Source organism: Mytilus edulis, chromosome 9 (assembly GCF_963676685.1).
Source record: "Mytilus edulis chromosome 9, xbMytEdul2.2, whole genome shotgun sequence".
Lineage (NCBI taxonomy): Eukaryota > Metazoa > Mollusca > Bivalvia > Mytilida > Mytilidae > Mytilus > Mytilus edulis.
In genome coordinates, this window is record NC_092352.1 from 18032182 (window position 1) to 18053474 (window position 21293).

Below are 21293 nucleotides of genomic sequence, written 5' to 3' on the forward strand. Positions count from 1 at the left end.
GCGTTAAATTGTTTTTGCAAATTGTTAATAATAATCGTAAACTATTATAATAAATTTTATTATTACATTACGAAAACAAAGAATAACGTTGTTATTAAATGACCCATTTTAATTTCTTCTTTTACTGTTCATTTTATTTTTATATGAGTCAATTATTATTCCTTTTCTGTAGGTCATACAATTACCACTTCATGAAACTGAATGAAATGGAAGCCTTTATGTGAAATTCAGCTCTAAAAATAAAGAATTTTTATTTTGATTCAGCAATGTGAAATCTATTACAAAGTTACCCCAAAAAATTTACAATGTTATCATCATTATTGTAAAATAAAGCACGACTAGGTTTCTTGCTAATTCCTATCTTGAACGTTCTCGACTTTATATATCTTATTTACTGGAATTTACATCTAAAATATATTTCTTCTAAAAAACTAGTTTTGAAAGGAAGCTAGATCGACGGAAATTATTCTGTTTTTCTATTTTATGTATTATTACTATTATATAACTGTTTGTCTACACAACATAATAGATAGTCTTTTGTAATAGATATACGATATATTCATTATATTTATACTTTGTCTAAGAAAACAGACAATATACCTGCAATTTAGAGAAGAAGCCGGTAAAATTTACTCTTATTTTCAACTCAATTTTCAATACGACTCTGGTATCATTTTGGTTTGTTCCTTTTCTTCTAATCTAATTGTAGTGCTTGATATTCCATTAAGGAATTGAATGTTAAACTAAAATATAATATAATTACCTAATCTTCAGTGATTTACGGGATGGTAATATAATACCACAGTTATTGACAAGTAAAACAAAAACAAAGTATTATTTTTGTTCTATTCAGCATCAGTTATTTCCTAATTCAATTAATAATCGATGAACACGTGTAAGACAGTGCGTTCGTGTTGCCATTCTTCCTCCGGTAAACCCACTTTGTCAAGCACATTTGATATGTCACCAATGATTATCCTCGTAATCATATGGTGGGCATGGCTTAAAGCCTGTCTTTGACTGTCTAATTGAAGATTACATGCCATAAACTGAATTACTGAAGATGTTTGCAAATCGGAATCAGCAATATTACAAATTATGATAAAACACTTAGTGAAGTAAGGCTCACTGATGCTTGGAGATAGTGAGTAAATTATATTATTTACGGAGAAGAGATCATTCTTTGGTGTTCGCCATTCAAGGTAAGGCAATTCTTTATCTCTTACAAAATAAATGTGATCTTTCTTTGTGTTTAAACATAATTCAGAATTATTTTTTTTTCATTTTCATTTCTTCACTTGTTCCTGTACAAGGTAGTTACTATAATTTTCTTTTTGATGTATTTTAATTTTATTTCTTTAATCCTTTTTAATCATTCTGAAAGTAAAATTTTAACTAATTTTTAACTCTTTTGTTTACAAATTAAAAAATCATTTAAAATTATAGAATTTTTAGGATTTATTTATGTCAATATTAGTTATCTAATTTGTTGAAATATTTGTTTCAGGTTGTAAGATTAGTTGTAGAGATGTTTTGCTTTCACTGTCCACCAAGCTTTCACCCAGCTGCTCGTCAGTACGGCATGGATCTAACACCTTACCAACACCACCACAATCCCTGTAAGTATTTATTCATTATACATTTTCTTTATTGTTTTTTTTCTTCTAATTACACTTTATTTTCAGTCTTCAAAATTAAAGATTTGCTATTTATAATAGGACTTACATGTAACATGTATTATTCTTCATACAGTAGTTAGTGTTGAGAGGAATTGTAATTGATATGGTCATTGTAAAAAATTTACTGTTTACAAAACTTTGAATTTTTCGATATACTAAGGATTATCTACCCACGGGAAAGAGCACATTAGCTTTACAGGGCAAAACATTTCGGAATATGTTTTCTTTAACTTCTTGCTTAATTTGGCTTTTATTGTTCATGCGTCTCTGCTGGTTTTTTTTTAATACAAAACGCGAGTCAGGCGTAAAAATTTTAATCCTGGTATTTATGATGAGTTTATTTAATGGTAGTTTTAAATCTTCAACATTGTCCATAGATTTTAGTTTTGTTTCCTATGGTACTTTTCAGATTTTTTTTCGAAACTCTAATAGGCGGAAGCGGTTCTTAAAAAAACCTATTCTAAATGATATGAAATATATTAAATTAGAATATTCAACAGGCTCTTTTCAGTGACGACATTTTTAACCAGAAAAGGTTATCACAAAAACCAAAGTTTCATCTCTTTCTTTGCTATACTGGTGATTCGGATGCAGTTTGTCTGTTTGCCCTTTCAATCTCATTTTTGTTGTTTCCTTTTTGCGTACTTCTTCATTTCTTACCGTATTAGAAATATCTGAAAATATATTCTCAGAAGTTCGAGTTTGCCATACGCACCAACTACATAAATATTAAATTGGGCTTGTTTGTAAGGTACGGTTTCATACAATATGGCATTTAAAGAGATTTTTTTTAGGATACTTAGTTGTAAGTAAGACAACAATAAATCGAAAAATAAGACAGACAACGCCTAAAATAAATGACAAACGACATTTTACAGTTAATGCATACATGTTTGATAAAAATACCTACGCCTACCTTTTTATTTACACAATTTTATTTTATACTGATATATTAGTTTTATTTATTTCATTTTCGCATTTTTACAACTATTGCTTGTATTGAATACTTTCAGTGCATCATCCAACCATTCAAATTCAATAGCTGCCTTTTATTATTTTGTTTGTTTGTTCTTCATGGTAACATGTATTATATAAACTAAATATAGTATAAAAGAGTTCGGGGGAGTTGAGAATAATAATAGCAGGACATTTTATGGAAAGTATCCTTAAAGTCTCATCATCTGCATCATCATCATTGAACGACGTAAATTTCTTATTAACATTGTTATCGTTCGTTTTGAAAACAGAAGTAGAAAATATCTTTATTTGAATAAGAATAATTTTATAATCAGTAAAGTTCGTGTTTGCATATACCTTGATATTTGTTGACTGTACATAATATCTTTAACTTTCTATCGTCGTCTTATTACCAAAAGGAGATGTTATCAATAAAAAAAAACTCCAGACAAGAAAAAAAGTTAAAAAGCCTTTTAAGAGTAAGACACATATTTTCAAACATATGGGGGTATATGGGGTATATCTTTCATCAATGAGTTAAATCTAGCATCAGTATAGACATATGACTTTTCAACCTACAGTAAACCCTATGCTGAGGAGCGTCCGTTTTGCTGTGCGAAATGTAAAGATACACATTCCGGTCGGAATGGGGACAATTAATTCGATGCCTCTTGAAGAAAAAGTTGTATGTTCCCTGCACGTTAAAGACATTTGCAATAGCTCAGTGAAGGTTCCTCGGGTAGCTTGTTGCAAGTAGTTATCAAAGGTACCAGGATTATAATTCAATACCCCAGACGCGCGTTTCGTCTACATAAGACTCATCAGCGACGCTCATATCAAAATAGTTATAAAGCCAAACAAGTACAAAAATTAAGAGCATTGCGGATCCAAAATTCCAAAAAGTTGTGCCAAATACGGCTAAGGTAATCTATGCATGGGATAAGAAAATCCTTAGTTTTTCGAAAAATTCGAAATTTGGAAACAGGAAATTTTTACAAATGACCACATAATTGATATTCATGTCAACACCGAAGTGCTGACTACTGGGCTGGTGATACCATCGGGGACGAAACGTCCACCAGCATTGGCATCGACCCAGTGTTATTAATAGTTATCAAAGTTACCAGGATTATAATTTATTACACCAGACGCGCGTTTCGTCTACATAAGACTCATCAGTGACGCTCATATCAAAATAGTAAGGCCATATCTAGTCATTTCTGCTATTTTCCTGGTGGTATCTTAATTACTTGCTGTTCATGTTCCTTTGAATCAACATAATCAGCTTCTTTCGTCATGAAAGTTTAGGAAATATTTGGCAACTAGCAGCAACTTTTTAAATTGAATACAACTATTGCAAACGAGGTTTGCCCAATATCAACCGAATGTGTTTAACCAACGTAGTCAACATCATAGGTTCGTGTGAACTCTTGCTTTATAATAACAATAAAGGCCTAAATACTGAAAATCACATTTTTTGGCAAAAATTAAATCATACCTCATTTAAATAGTTTATTAGTCAGCTCAATACATTGCTATTCATGTAAAAAAAAAAAGAAATAGCATTGTATTTTTTTTTTACTTTTCTTAAAACATGCATTAAAGATCATTCATAACCAAAATGAATGAAAGATGTAATATTCAAGCATATAATAATATCTCCCCTTTACTTCTTCTTCTTGATTTACATGGAGTCAATCGAAATAGACATCAAAATGACCATTTTAAGCAAATACGATATGAATACAGGTTCCGATAAACGACAAAAGTTGAGACGTCATGAAAGTTCACACATGAAGCCATCTAGTTTAATTTGAAACTTATTAGATACATTGCATAGGGTATCACGTTTCTTAAATTGAGTGAACTACGGAATCCTTACCTCTCATTTAATTTCTAATTTATTTGTTAGGATAACGTAATCCCCTCCAGTGGATGAGGTGCTTTATTTATTCAAGTGGAACTATTTTGATATGAGCCTCACTGATGAGTCTTATGTAGACGAAACGCGCGTCTGGCGTACTAAATTATAATCCTGGTACCTTTGATAACTAACCAGACCTAAAAATGTATATTTCCAGCTTTTTCCCAAAGCAAGCGTTCGTCATATTTAACATGATAAAATTGTTTAAAAACAAATTATCGAAAAAATAATAATGAAAATTGCGAAGAGCACCAGTGTCATACGAGTAAAATTATTTTCTCGAAAAATATGCCGGCCGTTTTTAGATCGTTTGTCCACATCTCATAGGGTATAGTCATTAAAAATTAAATGAAAATATAGAACAACTTTTAGTCAAATTGAGAATACAGTCAAATAAGAAAACAAATATATAACGTAACTAAACTTTTACACCGTACCGTACCCTCATTAAATTTTTTTTTTTTTTTTTTTTAGAGCGAACTGCTTTATCAATACTGTCGGTCATGGTTTATTTAGTATTTTATCATGGAAAATTTTACATGCGAAACCTAATGGACATGTAGAGTTAGAAAAAAGTAAAAACACAAAAATACTGAACTCCGATAAAATTCATAAAGGAAAGTCCTTAATCACATGACAAATCAAAAGCTCAAACACATCAAACGAATGGATACAACTGTCATATTCCGGACTTGGTACAGTCAATTTTAAATCTAGAAAAGGGTGGATTAAATCTTGTTTTAAAGCGAGCTAAATCTCTCACTTGTATGACAGTCGTATCAAATTTCAAAGCCAATTTTATCTTTGTTTCTTTTTAACTTTTAATTCATTTTGTTTCATTTCATGCATAATTTCTTTACATTTTTTTCTAAAAACTGATATTAAAATGATTATCACATTTGACATGTTTTACCTCCTTTGCCTATCTGTCTTTTTACTCTCGAGACTATAGAAGTCTCAGTTTTACGGAAGCACAAGAAGCGCTTGAGCTATATATTACGATGATGTTTTCATCGCTAGTCAAGTGATATCCTGCAAATAGCTACCTGACAAATACATGTACTTTTTTGTTGCAATCTTTTCACAGTTTCACACACAAATATTCGTTCAACTTTTTTGGTTAATTACAGTATACCATTTGCATGAAATTTCTCAATACTTGATCGTATTCCGAATTATTTTAAGCGATTCAAGTAACTTAACAGTATTGACGCCAGGGTGCACATGATACTCATTAGGTTAAACAGATTGAAACAAAATTAAACTGACCAACAGAAACCATAGTTGTGGTTTAATTCCATTCAAAGCCCCTGTGAAATGTGTAGGTATCTACTTATCCATTATTAAACATCCTTGGATCAAGAGTTTATCAAATTTCTTTACCAACAGAGAGAGAGGAAAGCTAACAACGGGACATTCAAACTCATAAATCGAAAATAAACTGACATCGCAAAGACAAAAAGAAAAGATAAAAAAAACACACCGAATAACAGCATAGAAAACACGGCATCGAAAACTAGACTGAGCAACACGAACCCCATAAAACAGGCTTGATTGCAAGTGCTCTTGCTCCACATGTGGTACCTAGCGTGTTACTCATGTAAGTACAAACCAGTTGATAAGTCTCATTCGGTAGGTTACATTTGGGGAAAAGGAGAACAAAAATGGGGTTACGAAGATTGGAACATATTCACCGCCATCCGTGAAACAGATATTTCATAAAGGTCAACTCGTGATGGCGACATTGATATGTTCGAAGGGATGATTCTAACTTAGAACTCTTTGTTTAATAGCTTCTTTATGACAAATACTTTTAAAAAAGATTTGCTACTCTAATTTTAAGTTTCAACAAACCTGTGTCATATAGTTACTATACATAAAAAAAGTATAAATAACGGCAACAGAAGTATACCGGTGTTCGAAAGTCATACATCGATTGAGAGAAAACAAATTCAGGTTACAAACATTAACTAAAACCGAAGGAAATACATCAACTATAAGAAAGAAAAAAACAACAACAACGAAACAACAGTGCAACAAAGGACAAACGACAATGCAACACACACAGAAACGAGCTATAAAAGAGGGACGAAAGATACCAAAGGGACAGTCAAAACTCATAAATCTAAAACAAACTGACAACGCCATGGCTAAAAATGAAAAAGACAAACAGAAAAACAGAAAAACAATAGTACACATGACACAACATAGAAAACTAAAAAAATAAACAACACGAACCCCACCAAAAACTAGGGGTGATCTCAGGTGCTCCGGAAGGGTAAGCAGATCACAACTGCCATTTTCCTGACTTGGTACAGAACATTTTAAAAAAACATTGTGGATTAAACCTGGTTTTCTGGCTAGCCAAACCTCGCGCTTTAATGACAATGTTAAATATAACATCAAAATGACAACATTACATGACAGGAATACATGACAGGAATACAGTACAAAAAATGCAAGAACATTCAGGACAGAGAAATACAGAAACAAACAATACAATAGTACATTTCTACATGCTAACCAAAGAAGAAAAAAACGAACACATAAAACAACATAGGACAGCACATAAAAACAGAACAAACGTGTGTAGTTTCAAAGATTTTTAGCCCTTCATACTCTGTAGCGACTCTCTGCCAGAATAACCCCTCGAGCAGAGCTCTCGAGATTATATTGGTGTCTCAGATTGGTACAGGTTTGATGAAAAATCCATCTGATATTCTCTATTTTATAACTACTTAAATTAATTTGGAGTTTGAAATGAATGTGCGAAAATTACTTTCTTGACCAATTATTCAGTAAAATATACACATATGATCACTCCCTTGTTTTTTATGGTCATGTTAACTTATTTTCATGACCAGTTTGAGGAATCTGTCTGTTGGTATTTCCTTTATTATTTCCTTTATACGAGAATATAATGACTTAATCTAAGATAATATGATTGAATATAATTACAATATTCGATTAATTCCTCGTTATGGTTTTGAAACTTTATCCTATAGGCATGGCAGTGTTTCCTTTACATAATGGAATAGTACACTTAATAGAAAAATACTTATATACAATTAACTTCAATCTTCTTTGTGTTATGTGTATATTAGGTTTAAAATTGTATAATAGTTATCAAAGGTACATAAATAAGGCGTAATTATACAAAAAAATGATAAATCCTGTTCAATGTTTATAGGAATTAAAGTGTATCTTCATACTATATTTCTATTTGTTTATTTCAACTATCTGTATATAAGAAGAAAAAAGGGTTATTTAAAAGTACTCTTTTGGCACGTACACAGTACTTAGCACGCCGGTTGACACTAGTAGAGAAGACACTGCTTTCCAGAGCACCTGCTTTCATCCTTGGGTGGTGTATGTGTTACTCAATCTTTGTTTTCTGTGGTAAAACTAAGGAATTTTGATTGACCATCCCACTTAGTTTCAAATCTTATTTTCAATAACCTTACATGGAACATGGAAATTATAAGAACATGTAATTGCAGTAATTCCAAATACATTTATGAACCCATTTCCCATGTTATAACAGGAGATCTTAACATCGTTCAAGACCGAGAGTTGAAATCATTCCTCAGTAAAGGACCTAAATATCGCCCCCCTTCAACTATTAATTGGAATGAGTGCCGTGATATCATCCACGACTCACTTCGTACTTACTGTTTGAAATGGATAAAACGGGAAAAAGCTGACAAAAAAATCTTTGGACTCTTTTTTTAATTCAGTAATAAACATTGTTGATATACGTATTCAACATTTTAAAGAACATTTTACTCTTAAAAATAACCACAATAAACCTATTTCTCGTATCAAACATAAACTAAAAGAACTAGCCAAGGAATTTGTTTTTGTCCCGGCCGATAAAGCTGCTAATAATATTATTATTGTTTGACGTAAATTTTACATTGAGGCTCTACAAAAAGAAATCACCAATTCACCAACATTCCAACTGACTCCATTTTCAGAAAACGACATCTGTAACAAACACAAACTTTTAGCTACCGCTTTACAAGCAGAACCAAAAACAATGAAAGTCCCAACTATGTATTGGCTTCCGAAACTACACAAAACACCTTACACATATAGATTTATTTCGTCTTCAAGCCATTGTTCCACTACTAAATTATCTATTATTCTTACTAGTACACTTGGTACAATCAAAAACCTGATAATAAATTGTTCAAATAAAGCCTTCGAAAATAGTGGAATTAATTACTTTTGGAGTGTCAAAAACTCGTTGGAAGTACTTGATAAATTGCATGCTTATATTGGTGATTTTGAGTCTGTTCAAAGTTTTGATTTTTCTACCCTATATACCACATTGCCTCACATTCTCATTAAGAAAAAATTCACACACCTAATTAAATGGGCATTTAAAAAGTCAGAATGTGAATATATATGTTCAAACTCTTTTAGGTCATTTTTTAGTAGCAATAAACAAAAAAACTATGTTAATTGGACATGCTTTGATACTATATCTGCTCTTGAATTTTTACTAGATAACATTTTTGTTCGCTTTGGAGATTCCGTATATCGTCAGGTTATCGGAATTCCAATGGGGACTAACCTTGCACCACTTATTGCGGACCTGTTTTTGTATTGCTATGAGTTACAATTTATGACAAAAATCAGCAAAGACCCATCGAAACAACATCTGATACACAAAGGAGTAGGTCCGGTAAGGACCGATTTTGGCCTCAAATTTCAGGTTCATCTGACGAAAGATTTTAACCACTTTTTAAACACTTAAGTGTCTCTTTTATTTGATTCAATTAGTTTATGTGAAAGATTTTAACTGATTTTGTCATTAAAAACGATCCGATTCAAGCTCAAATATGAAAAATCTACCAAATATGCCAAAAAATGCCACTTTTCAGATGGTTTTTGTCAAAAATGAAAGTGGCCGCATCCGTGTTCATCCTCAACCTTTATATATGTTATGTATTATCATAAAATACAACTTACATTTTAATATTAAGGATGAACACGAATGCGGCCACTTTCGTTGTACACGAAAACCGTCTAAAATTTAACTAAAATGCTAGAATTGTGAAGATTTCAGTGATTTAGCATGACTTAAAGGTGCTTGTACCCGATATATGTGCATTGTATTGTCAAAAACAGCCCATATTTATGTAACAGAAGCTTTCTACTGTTCAATTAATAAATAAAAGTTTACATTTTAACAATTTTGTAAAACTGCTATATTTTGGGGCCAAAAATGGGTCTTACCGGACCTACTCCTTTAATAATACTTTTAGATATTTGGATGATATTTTAGCTCTCAATAATGACGACTTCAGTATGTAATTAAGAAATGTATCCTGTTGAACTTACTTTAAATAAAGCTAATACTAACAATGACCACTGCCCTTTCCTCGATCTTGATATATATATATCATAAACGGAAAGCTTAATACTAAAATTTATGATAAAAGAGATGATTTCTCATTTCCTATCGTTAATTATCCATTTTTAGATGGTGACGTTCCCTTGTGACGTTCCCTTGTCACCATCTTACGGAGTTTATATATCTCAACTTGTACGATTCGCTCGTGTATGTAACAATGTTTTAGATTTTAACGAGAGAAATTTATGTATTACTGAAAAACTATTACACCAGGGTTTTCGATATCACAAACTAATCAAAACATTTACTAAATTTTATCATCGGTATAAGGACATCATTCGTAAATATAGCTCAACATGCAGACTTCTTATACGTTCAGGTATTTCACATCCAATGTTTTATGGAAATATTCTTTATAAAGCACAAAAATGTCAGTATTCACCTCAGAAGCTAACAAAACCTTTAAATAGACTTATTAAGAAGGGATATAGTTACGATACTGTTGTCAGGTCATTAAAGATTGCATATTTTGGCGTTAATATTGATTCACTTATAGGGTCTTTGCATCGGAACTAAACACATTTATTCTTAATAAACCAGTTGTTGGCATGACACGGGTTATGTTCTTCTCATATATGTTATGGTGGTATGATACTAAACCCCTCACGGGGAGGATTGTGCCTGATATTCATATGATGAAGACATAATTTTTCAATCAGTTTAATTGAGTTCCGGAGCTGGCATGTCAGTTAACTGCTAGTAGTCTGATGTTATTTATGTATTATTGTCATTTTGTTTATTTTCTTTGGTTAGATCTTCTGACATCAGACTCGGACTTCTCTTGAACTGACTTTTAATGTGCGTATTGTTATGCATTTTTGCGCCTGTCCCAAGTCAGGAGCCTCTGGCCTTTGTTAGTCTTGTATCATTTTAACTTTTAGTTTCTTGTGTACAATTTGGAGTTTAGTATGGTGTTCATTATCACTGAACCAGTATATATTTGTTTAGGGGCCAGCTAAAGGACGCCTCCAGGTGCGAGCATTTTCTCGTTGCATTGAAGACCTGTTGGTGACCTTCTGCTGTTGTCTGCTCTATGGTCGGGTTGTTGTCTCTTTGGCACATTCCCCATTTCCATTCTCAATTTTATTTACGTTTAATTTCGTTAAGTACTTATGCCATACCCAGTCGGAATACAGCAACCGACGATAAAAAAAATAAACTAAATAATGTTGTTTTATATGTTTGTTGTGTTTAAGACCGATTTCTATACCGTTCAAGTTTTAAAGGAAAAATAATGGCTACTCATTGGCATGATTTAGCAGGGAAATAGTGAATAAAAAGTAACATAGCTGTATCTACTGTTAGTTATTTTTGTGTGTAAAATAAGGTAAAAAAAATTTCAGTCAAGAACATAGCGGTTTGATTATTTCGAATTATTTGATCCATGATAAATAAGTTTCGAGTCGGAGGTATTTCATTCACGAAATCCAATGTTGCACATGATTCGGTCAAGTATAGATTGAAAAATATAGACGACAGAAATAGCTTTTGGTTTTTTTCTACAAAAACTCACTAGATTTTTCATCACAATACAATAGCATCTTCTGGACCAACCGAATTGATTCTTAGAAGGCAGCTTTACTGTGACAATTTGAAGCTGAAGCTTTACAGAGTCTAATCTATGTCGCCTTTTGATAACAAAATATATTATTTTTTGTGAGGAATAGTGTTTCCAAATGTTCTATTGCAAAAGTCACAAGACGTGGTCTTGGGGAGCTTATATGCACCATTGTATTTGCATTAGTGTATAGATTGTTAATAATAATTACATTTTAAAAATATTGTAGCAAATCAAAGTTTCACAAGTTTAAATAAGTCTCGAGTTGATAGGCTTCGTTCTTCTTTTTAAGTTCAGCAGTATTTAGTGTGCCAGTTGAAACCAAGTCTAGCTGGTTGTTAATTTATTGCATAAGTTCATTGTCTTATTTTTTCTTCTAATGCTTTGAACTATTGTTATTATTGAAATGATTTACAAATTCCTGCGACATTTCGTTTCTGTAGGCAATAAAATTATGTTGCTTTTTATCACTAATGAATTCACTATATTGATATTTTATAGTATTTTATCCGGCTTCGTTTCTGATAGAGCTTTTAATTCTACTCTTTGTCGGAAAAAAGTGTCTAGAACATATTGTGGCTTGTGTTAATTTCGATAGAAGCTAATATTTCTTGGCTATCCTAATATAATTTATCTATTAAATGAATCCTGGTCTAAACACGACGTTTAGCACGTTGTTTTATTCAATCAAAGACCAATCGTTAAAGCATCTCTCACGCTACAATCCGTAGGCTGTGACAAATAGATCAAACTAATTCCTTCTGGCACGCAAGCGTGTGCAAATGGAGAAATGTGATAGGACTTTAATCATATTTACACACACTATTAAGGTATCCTTGTTGTAAGAAATCTTATAACTCCCATCGGTTCAATTAAATTACCTTTGAAAATTTAAACCTTGTAAGACACAATTAATGTAATGATGACTGTGAAAATGTCATACAAAAGCCGGAAACCAGAAAGCACCTGCTTTCAGCTAATTAACTCAACAGGAATTTCTTACCTGTCAGAATCATACAGTTCACAGATGCTTTGATAAAAATAAAACAGTGCATATGGGCTTTGAAAGGTTCTAGGTTTTCTCTTAGATTTCAAATATCAAGAAATGAAAACGAATATTTCCTTTGACGTCTTTGTAATGTAATCTAATTAACGGGAATTTTTCATTTAATTAAAAATTCTTGTTCACTCTGACATGTTACTTTACTTTACCAGAAACCTACAGTTTTATATGTCTCTGACTGAACATATAAATGTCATGTAATTCTTCTACGTTTTCGTGTACATTTATATAATACGTAGGTTGGTCTAGGGATCGGGAATAGAAAAAAACCTTACCAATGAAAAAACAAATATTTTATATAAAAAAAAAGAGGCAGAAGTTTTCAAAGGAATAGTAAAATGCTTAAGTCTTTGACAAACCGACAACGTCATGACAATAACGAAAACTGACCAAAACTTATAAAACTCAACATAGAAACCTAAAGATTGAGCAACACGAACCCCACCAAAACAGATCTCAGATGCTCCGAAAGTATAATCAGATCTTAATAGAAATCATTATAATTAATAAGGATTTGTGAACATAAATAGGATGTTCTTATTGCTTTGTGATAGAGACTCAACGATAGTAACTCATTGCAGTCTCTCTCGTCTTTGTTTTTTGCACGTCATCTGTTAGCTTCAAGAATTGATTATTTGGTCTTGGACATTGGTATGTTTGCCTAAAACGTTTGAATTATTTTGTTTCTAAACTGAGTTGATAATTTTGTTGATGATTTTTTTAAATAGATTGTTGAATATACATATTTTTGTAGATTTTGAGGTAATATATAAACCCATGGTATTTGCTCATTTGTTTTGAATGAAAACTTTAGGGCTTTAGTAACATTGCATTGCTTGGACTGTCTCGTTTTCGCCTTTTGCAAAATTTGTGACGGGAATATCATTAAGAATTCCGAAAATTTTCAAATAATGCAAATGAATAACAAAAACAAAACAAATTTAAAACTAGTTTTGTTTTTCAATTTTAGATTCAGGATATGGTTTACATTCAGAGTTCCAGGATGACAGTTTTGCAAGACGTAAACAAAGAAGAAATCGTACAACTTTTACTCTTCAACAGGTATTCTTTTTGATACTAAACATAGATATCTATGTGTAGGATTTGGTTTTCAGTATTAGGTACAATGCAATATAATAAATAGTTGCACAACAAATAGTTTCTGCTATGAACAATCAAAACATTCACCAGGTTTGGTTTTTTTTAACTGAGAGAAAATATTATATGACCTATTTTTCTTTAATCGCCAGCCGTTAGAAGTTTTTAACAAAGAACTCTATGACACGTAAACAATACGTCAACAAAGAATTTTGTATCAATTGACTTTATCAATTACATTGAATTTATCAAGAAGCACTTCTTGATTCAAAAGAAAACTCTATTAATAGTTTTTGAAGAAACGATGATTCTATGAACGTGTTTGTAACTTGAACTTTTCTTACGAAGAACTGACAAATGTTGTTAGATGATATTGGCAATGCTATATATCGAATAAATTTAGTCTCAAACGCTCTGACTAAAAAGCTTAACATAGTTAGTTAATTCAGAATGTAAAGATATTTTCTTAATCTATCTGAGTCCTTTAAATTATTTCATCTTGCATATTGAGACAACGTGTCACAATTCCCAGTTTGAGATATGACATGGTCATATACAAAACGTTTTCAAAGTTTGCAAACAGTGTTCATCTTTTTCATTTTTTCATCTTTTGATTCCTCTTAGCTTGAGGAGTTGGAAAAAGCATTTGCACAGACTCATTATCCAGACGTATTTACACGAGAGGATTTGGCCATGAGAATAAATCTAACAGAGGCAAGAGTTCAGGTAATAATAATAATAATAATAATAATAATAATAATAATAATAATAATAATAATAATAATAATAAACAAAATAATAATAGTAATGATAATGTTCCTATTTTTCTTAATATTACCAATACTGCAGAGCTTATTTTTTTTATTTCATATCACCGTTTGCAAGTCATTTGCAACCTGCCTTCTTGTCAAATCGTTATATGTTTTACGAACCAAAGCAATGCGGGAAGAGTACAACGCTTTTTTGCACAACTAGTCGTGTGCCATTGCAAATCAAATAAGTTAGATTTTTTTCTTTATTTCGACAAAAACTTCTTTTGAAAAAATGTATATTTGAGAAAATGTATGCAATTAAGTAAAGTTTTCTTTTGTATATTTTTTGGCGGTTTATTCAATTGTATCTATCGTCATTTATTGATACGGTGAAATGGCGTAAATAAGAATTGTACCACTATCGCCGTCCAGTAATCTCTATCGAAGAAATTGTCCTATTACCATTGCATTAGTATTATTAAAAATAAATAATAAATAACTTATGTTGATAAGAAATAATAACAGAAGGACAATACAAATATGAAATAATATACAAAATAAGATACAAAAAATATGAACAAAGTAGAAATGAAGTCCAAGTCAAAACCGTTTACTCGAGATACTTGTTTGTTTGTACTCTTTTCTTTTTTATGGGGGAAGGGGTATTTTTATCAACGCAAATCAAATTCAGAGATTCAACGATATATTTGTTTTTTATAAATAAAGGTTTGGTTCCAAAACAGGAGAGCTAAATGGCGCAAAAGTGAAAGATTTACTGGTCAACCTAAGCATAACAAATCTGAGATGATAGATGTTGGAAATGAGGAATCACATGACACAACAATAAACCCTTTGTCAGACGATCAAAGTGACATTGACCTTGAAAAGGTAACAAGCTCTGAAATTTGCGTTGACATGTGTCAATCTGATGACGATCATGACGATGCATTTTTGAATGAAGAACCGGGATCGGTTGAAACGGCAGAAAAAAATTCTAATAGTGCAGAAAACCCAAATGAATTGGAAAATGAACACTTTCAAGAAGAACATAAATCAAATGACATATCACAAGAACAAGAACATTCAAGACATGACAATACAACAGATGAGACATCATCAATATGTAATGATCAGTCATCGGCAAGCACGTCGAAAGACAATGATATCAAACCTCCGACCCCTCCAGCTCAGTCATCATCTTTACGGACGGGACTTAATTTTCTATCAACACCTCAGCATATGTGTCCTTCGTCATCACTACTGATGAACATGGCAAATCAATCACAAGACAATATATTTCTGCAGAAACAACAACCATTCCTGCAGACATCTTTCATGCAGACGTTGATAGCTCTCAATAATAATGCAAGCACTAGGCCACCAATGATGCCACTAATGGAAGGGTAAGTTATATTTACTCTCAAACTTTGATAAAGATTACAGTTTTAGCTGTTACAATACCCGTACACTGAAATCACAAAAAACATATTGAGAATCTTATATTTGCCGAATGCACATGAAATAGAATATATATCATTAGAATCCTTTTCAATGTCATTAAAGGAAATTATAAAATTATATTTTTCATGTAATTTAGATGTTTAATACATACATCCAGTTTTAACATAAAATGTTCCTACGTTGTTCCTTGAACTCCGAAAGATATTTTTTTTTCAAATCTGAAGCCCTCTTAGAAAAGCAATTTGTTATACCTATCAGATTTATAGCTATTTCTTAGCAATTGGCGTTGGTTATGCTCTATTGCTCTACTCTCAGTAAGACGACCTAGTTGCATATGATTGGTTGTTATCATCATATAATTGGTTCGACTTATTGTTTGACTTTTGCTCTATAACTAAGATTAGCAATTTCTTGACGTCTCTAGACGCACCATTCTATAAATTGTTTGCAAACGTAGTGAATAATTCATTGCATTGAAAGACAAATTATTGTAATCCCTTCATCAACACTTCAAATGTCAATAGAACACGAACAGTAGAATTAAATTTATATTTACTTTGCCATTGAATGTGTTTTTATGAAATTACCGTCTTACAAGATTATATTGTTAATTGGTTTCGTTAATTTTGAAAATCGATGACATAACTTTCTTAATTAAATGATAAGATTTAAAAAGAGATGACGAGTTGTTTAATAATTATGTAAATACTTCATATCTTACAGAAATCAGTACAAAAACTACTTTGAAAATTACTTTACACCACGACATTTTCTACCAACCATGACTCATCCAGCTTTTAAAGGTAAGACATTTCACAAAGCAGAAACAAGTTCTTTTAGAGACTAAAAATCAAACACCGCTTTCGCAATAAATCAGAACATGACTAATCTCTTTGGAGCCATGGATAACAAAAGTTTTGGCTTTCGGAACAACTAATAAACTTCTAGATATGCGGTTTTTGGTTATACTATTTTTAAAATCCCCTTCTTCTTATATATGTTACAATAAATAGGTGAAATTAGGAATTACACGTAATTACTAAACATTTTAGTAAGTACCTGTAATTACTAGCCAATTTAGTAATAACATGTATTTACTAGTTGTTTCAGGGATTACTGGTATTCACTGATGTCTGTTTGTAGTTTAATTTTTAGCCATGGCGTTGTCAGTTTGTTTTCAATCTATGAGTTGGTATCTTTCCTCCCCTTTTTATATAAAGATTTGTTTATCAAACTTGCGGGTTTTTTTTAAATATTCATGATATCAGTAGGGTATTTCTTTTTTTCTCTCATCTTTGTGAAAGTAACATTAAAGATGTATTTTTGTAGTACACTTTTTTAAATAAAAATAACACGCTTTGCATTTCATGCTTGCAAAGCGCTTTTCATTTATATCGGTAAATGCTCTCCAGTATCATCTCTGGTGTTTTCCCATGACCACCCATATCATATTCCGATTTTGATATGATCCAATACATGGGAACTGGTAACGATTAAGACTTTAAGTCTTTAGTTTACACAAATTAAGGAGTTTTGAAGAATTTATTATGAACTATTAACTAATAAATAAAAATTATTTTAATTTCGATAAAACACATTTTACTATAAAAATAACTAATCAGAGACTTTAGGGAAACTTTCAGTAAACAAATATCACATAAGACGTATTTTTTGGGGGGAAAAGGTATTTTGTCCTTATGTGATTTTCATTTTTAATATATTATAGCGGCTTGTTTACCATTTTGTGGATGCTGCAATAAGAAACCAGAATGTACACCACCAATGTTACCACCAGATCAAAGAACATCTAGTGTAGCAGAACTACGAAGAAGAGCCAGGGAACATTCCGAATCACTATGTACGACACCGATACATGAAAACCATTGAGCTGGAATACTAGTAATATACTATCGGCAAGTCCTGGTGCAATCTTTTGTTAAATGGTCCGTTGTACTGGAAAGACGTTGATAAATTTAAAAACTTAGTTTTTCTGTGATAGAAAATGATAAACATTGGGTTAATCAATGTGTACCCACATTTACATATAAGCCACTTGCTTTAATGAACAAGTTGACGGCTAAAACGTGTATATTTAACTTTAACATATTGGAAACAGGGTCATTTTGAATATGTCTTTGAGAAAAGTAATTTAGATGGATATTTTCCGTTAGTTATTTCTATTGACTATTTGATATTTAATTTCGTGTAATTAATCATAATATGTATTGGATATTAAAGTGAGAATGAGTAAAAAAGGTATTCCTTTTTGTCATATAGATGGGTCAGATCTTTTGTTTGTTTCTTGTGTGTATTTTGTTTTCTACTGAGTAAACTTGGAGGACTACCTGAGAGAAGTCACAACAGGTTGTAATGACATACAATAGTATTCTTCTTATACACCAATTTAAAGTTTTGTTACTTTTCTATTTGATGTGATATGTTTGTGCGAAACAAAACCTCAGACATCTGTGACAACAGTCGATCTTGTCTGTTTTTTCTGTGCCCTTTCTCCTTAATAGTTTCTTGACGTTTATATATTTGGTTTTCGGGCAAGAGCGAACCGAATACAGATTATTCAAGAAAAGTGCAAACTGAAATCGTTATCTGGCATTTATGTGTTTTATCTACAGGAGAATATAAATCACAAGAGAAAATATCAAAATTACAAGAGATATCATACATTTTCGGCCTACAATGTACCGACTAGGACTTATTCAAGAAACAAATTTAATATGCTGAATATAAAGCATTGGCTGTCTGTTCATTTGTTTAATAAACTCATCATAGATAGCAGGACTAAAATTTTACGCTTACGCCACACGCGCGTTTTGTTTATGTTCCAGACCATATGAGTATTTGGACCATACGCGTATGGTCATGACCATATGCGTATACTCATATGGTCGGACCATATGAGTTTAATACTCGTTTGGTTATTAACGGGCCGGACCATATGAGTATTTAGACCATATAGGTATTTTTTTTTAAATAACATTATAAAAATTTTAATAATACAAAAACTTTATCTAAAAAAACAATGATAGTTACATGACAATGTATTATTTTTAGAATTCAAATACTACGTAAAAAATAAATATTGATGCCATAGTTAGTTTTCATCGCTAATTACATTCTTCCATGTAGGCTTGGGTGACATTTACTTCCACACGGTATCATACCTTTTTTTGCATTTACAAGTCTTGGTTGTGCACGATCCTTTCCATTTACACCTTTTGTTTGCGAGTGAAAAGCTAGCATTTTCGTAGCTGCGTACATTGATACCGAGGTCTTGGGCCATTCCGATATGTCTACGGTGTTTTTAAGAAGCTGTAGATCTCAAATGTGGTAGCATGACTGCAACACATCATACTCACAAGATAACTTAAATAAACTATGTTACTTTCCATTTACTTCTTTTGTAACAATTCATTAAGAATTTTTGGAATTTATTTTTTTGAGTCGGCATAGTGCCATTTACTCGAAATAACAAATCGATAATGACCATCGGTAATGACCATCGGTATAAAATGTGTTTATTATAGTTTTGACAAGTAAATAAAATTAACTGTGTGAAACTTCTAATTTTTATTTAGCTAATCGTTTTAGCATAATATAATAATAAAATAACCTATATGATAGCGTCTTTTTAATAAACATACCATATGAAGAGTTTAGAAGTATTAAAGGTAAACTGTAACAGAGTGTTAATTACACCGACCATACACGTACGGTTGGACCATACGCGTATGGTCGGACCATATGAGTATATACCCATGTGGTCATGACCATACGCGCATGGTCCAAATACTCATATGGTCCGGAATATTTACAAAAGACCTACCAGTGACGCTCGAATCAAAAAATGTTTAAAAGGCCAAATAAAGTTCGAACTTGAAGAGCATAGAGGACCAAAACTTAATTCCTAAATGTTTTGCCAAACACAGCTAAGGTAATCTATTCCTGAGATAGAAAAACCTTAGTATTTCAAAAATTCAAAGTTTTGTTAACGGTTAATTTATTATTATGAACATATCAATGATAACTTAAGTCAACGCAAAAGTGCTGACTACTGGGCTGTATCCTACACATTACTCCTTAAATATCGAAAGAGAACTGCAGTAGTAAATCGATGTTCTCATTTCGTAAACCAATGTTAAATGTATAATCCAAGATAAAATGAGGGAATAAAAGAATCTTCGAGACCGGTTGTGTCGACAGTGTGTACTTCGTCTGCTTGGTATGCACCACTCGGCATACGAATCCAGATACGGTCGAAATGTCATGATATAAATGTAATAAATACCGAACTCGAAGTAAAATTTAGGAAAGACCCTTATCAAATTTTATAATACATAAAACGGATTAAAACAACTGTACTACAGGTATTCCTGATTTGGTGCAGGCATTTCGATTTCCTCATGTGGAAAACAGGTTTTACAAAAGTACCGAACTCAAAGGAAACTGAAAGTCCCTAATACAATGGCAAAATTAATAGCTCAAGCACATAACTAATTAAAAACAACTGTCATATTTCTGACTAGGTAAAGTCATTTCCTTATGTTGAAAATGGTGGAATAACCCTGGTTAAAGCTAGGAACCTAGTTGGTAAATTTCAGATCGGACGACTTTCATGATATCTTTAGATCTAAGACAAAGAAAATATATCTCCGAAGACGAGACGCCAACAAACTGTATAGGTCAACAATTTCATAATAAGTACAGAGAAAAAGCCTTCAATTCCAGGGCAAAGTCGTAAAAGGGAAGTTTATGAAGACTGACAAACCAAACGTTATCAATCAACGGAACAAATGAAAAACAACTTTCATAGTTCCCAAAACTTGTCGATTAAAACCTTTCTTCGTTATAGCCACGTTATAATGATTGATCACGTTTTTTTCTTTAAAAAAAACACCCAAGTAATGATGGACCGTTTAATGTGGACATAAACGTGTGTAGTGTGTGTATTGGAATATATACATACTATATAATGTAAGAGATGGTTTGTTTCTACTGAAAAATAGAAAGTTGACAATGGTAAAGTTTAAACCGTCACTGTCTGTCATAGATCCCAGTTGTCCATTTGTGAAAGTTTCAAAACATAAGATCCAGATATGGAGCTTATCTGACGAGTGTTATAATGCATTTCTTGATGTTTTGAGAAGACAATTAGTAATCGTTTTAAAGAAATCAATCATAGTGCTTTCAACATAAAAATGGTATCATTCGATATATATTTATTACTTATACCATACGTCATTTTTTTAATAGTGAACACGATGGTAAAACATGCTACACAGGAACAAGTGATCAGTATGCTGGAGTTGAACATATTTATTGAATTTAAAGGTAGATTTTCAACAAATTGTTGGCATACCTTTG

At 31.7% G+C, this 21293-nt stretch overlaps 1 protein-coding gene across 1 annotated transcript; it reads left to right on the forward strand.

The window, feature by feature from the left end:
• Positions 1–1053: 1053 nt before the first annotated feature.
• On the forward strand, positions 1054–18169 carry LOC139490268 (uncharacterized). Its single transcript, XM_071277117.1, has 7 exons — positions 1054–1202; positions 1508–1619; positions 13574–13665; positions 14326–14427; positions 15180–15856; positions 16638–16717; positions 17641–18169. The coding sequence occupies exons 2-7, from the start codon at positions 1529–1531 to the stop codon at positions 17799–17801; spliced, it is 1203 nt and encodes a 400-aa protein (XP_071133218.1). The 5' UTR covers positions 1054–1202; positions 1508–1528; the 3' UTR covers positions 17802–18169.
• The last annotated feature ends 3124 nt before the right edge of the window (positions 18170–21293 follow it).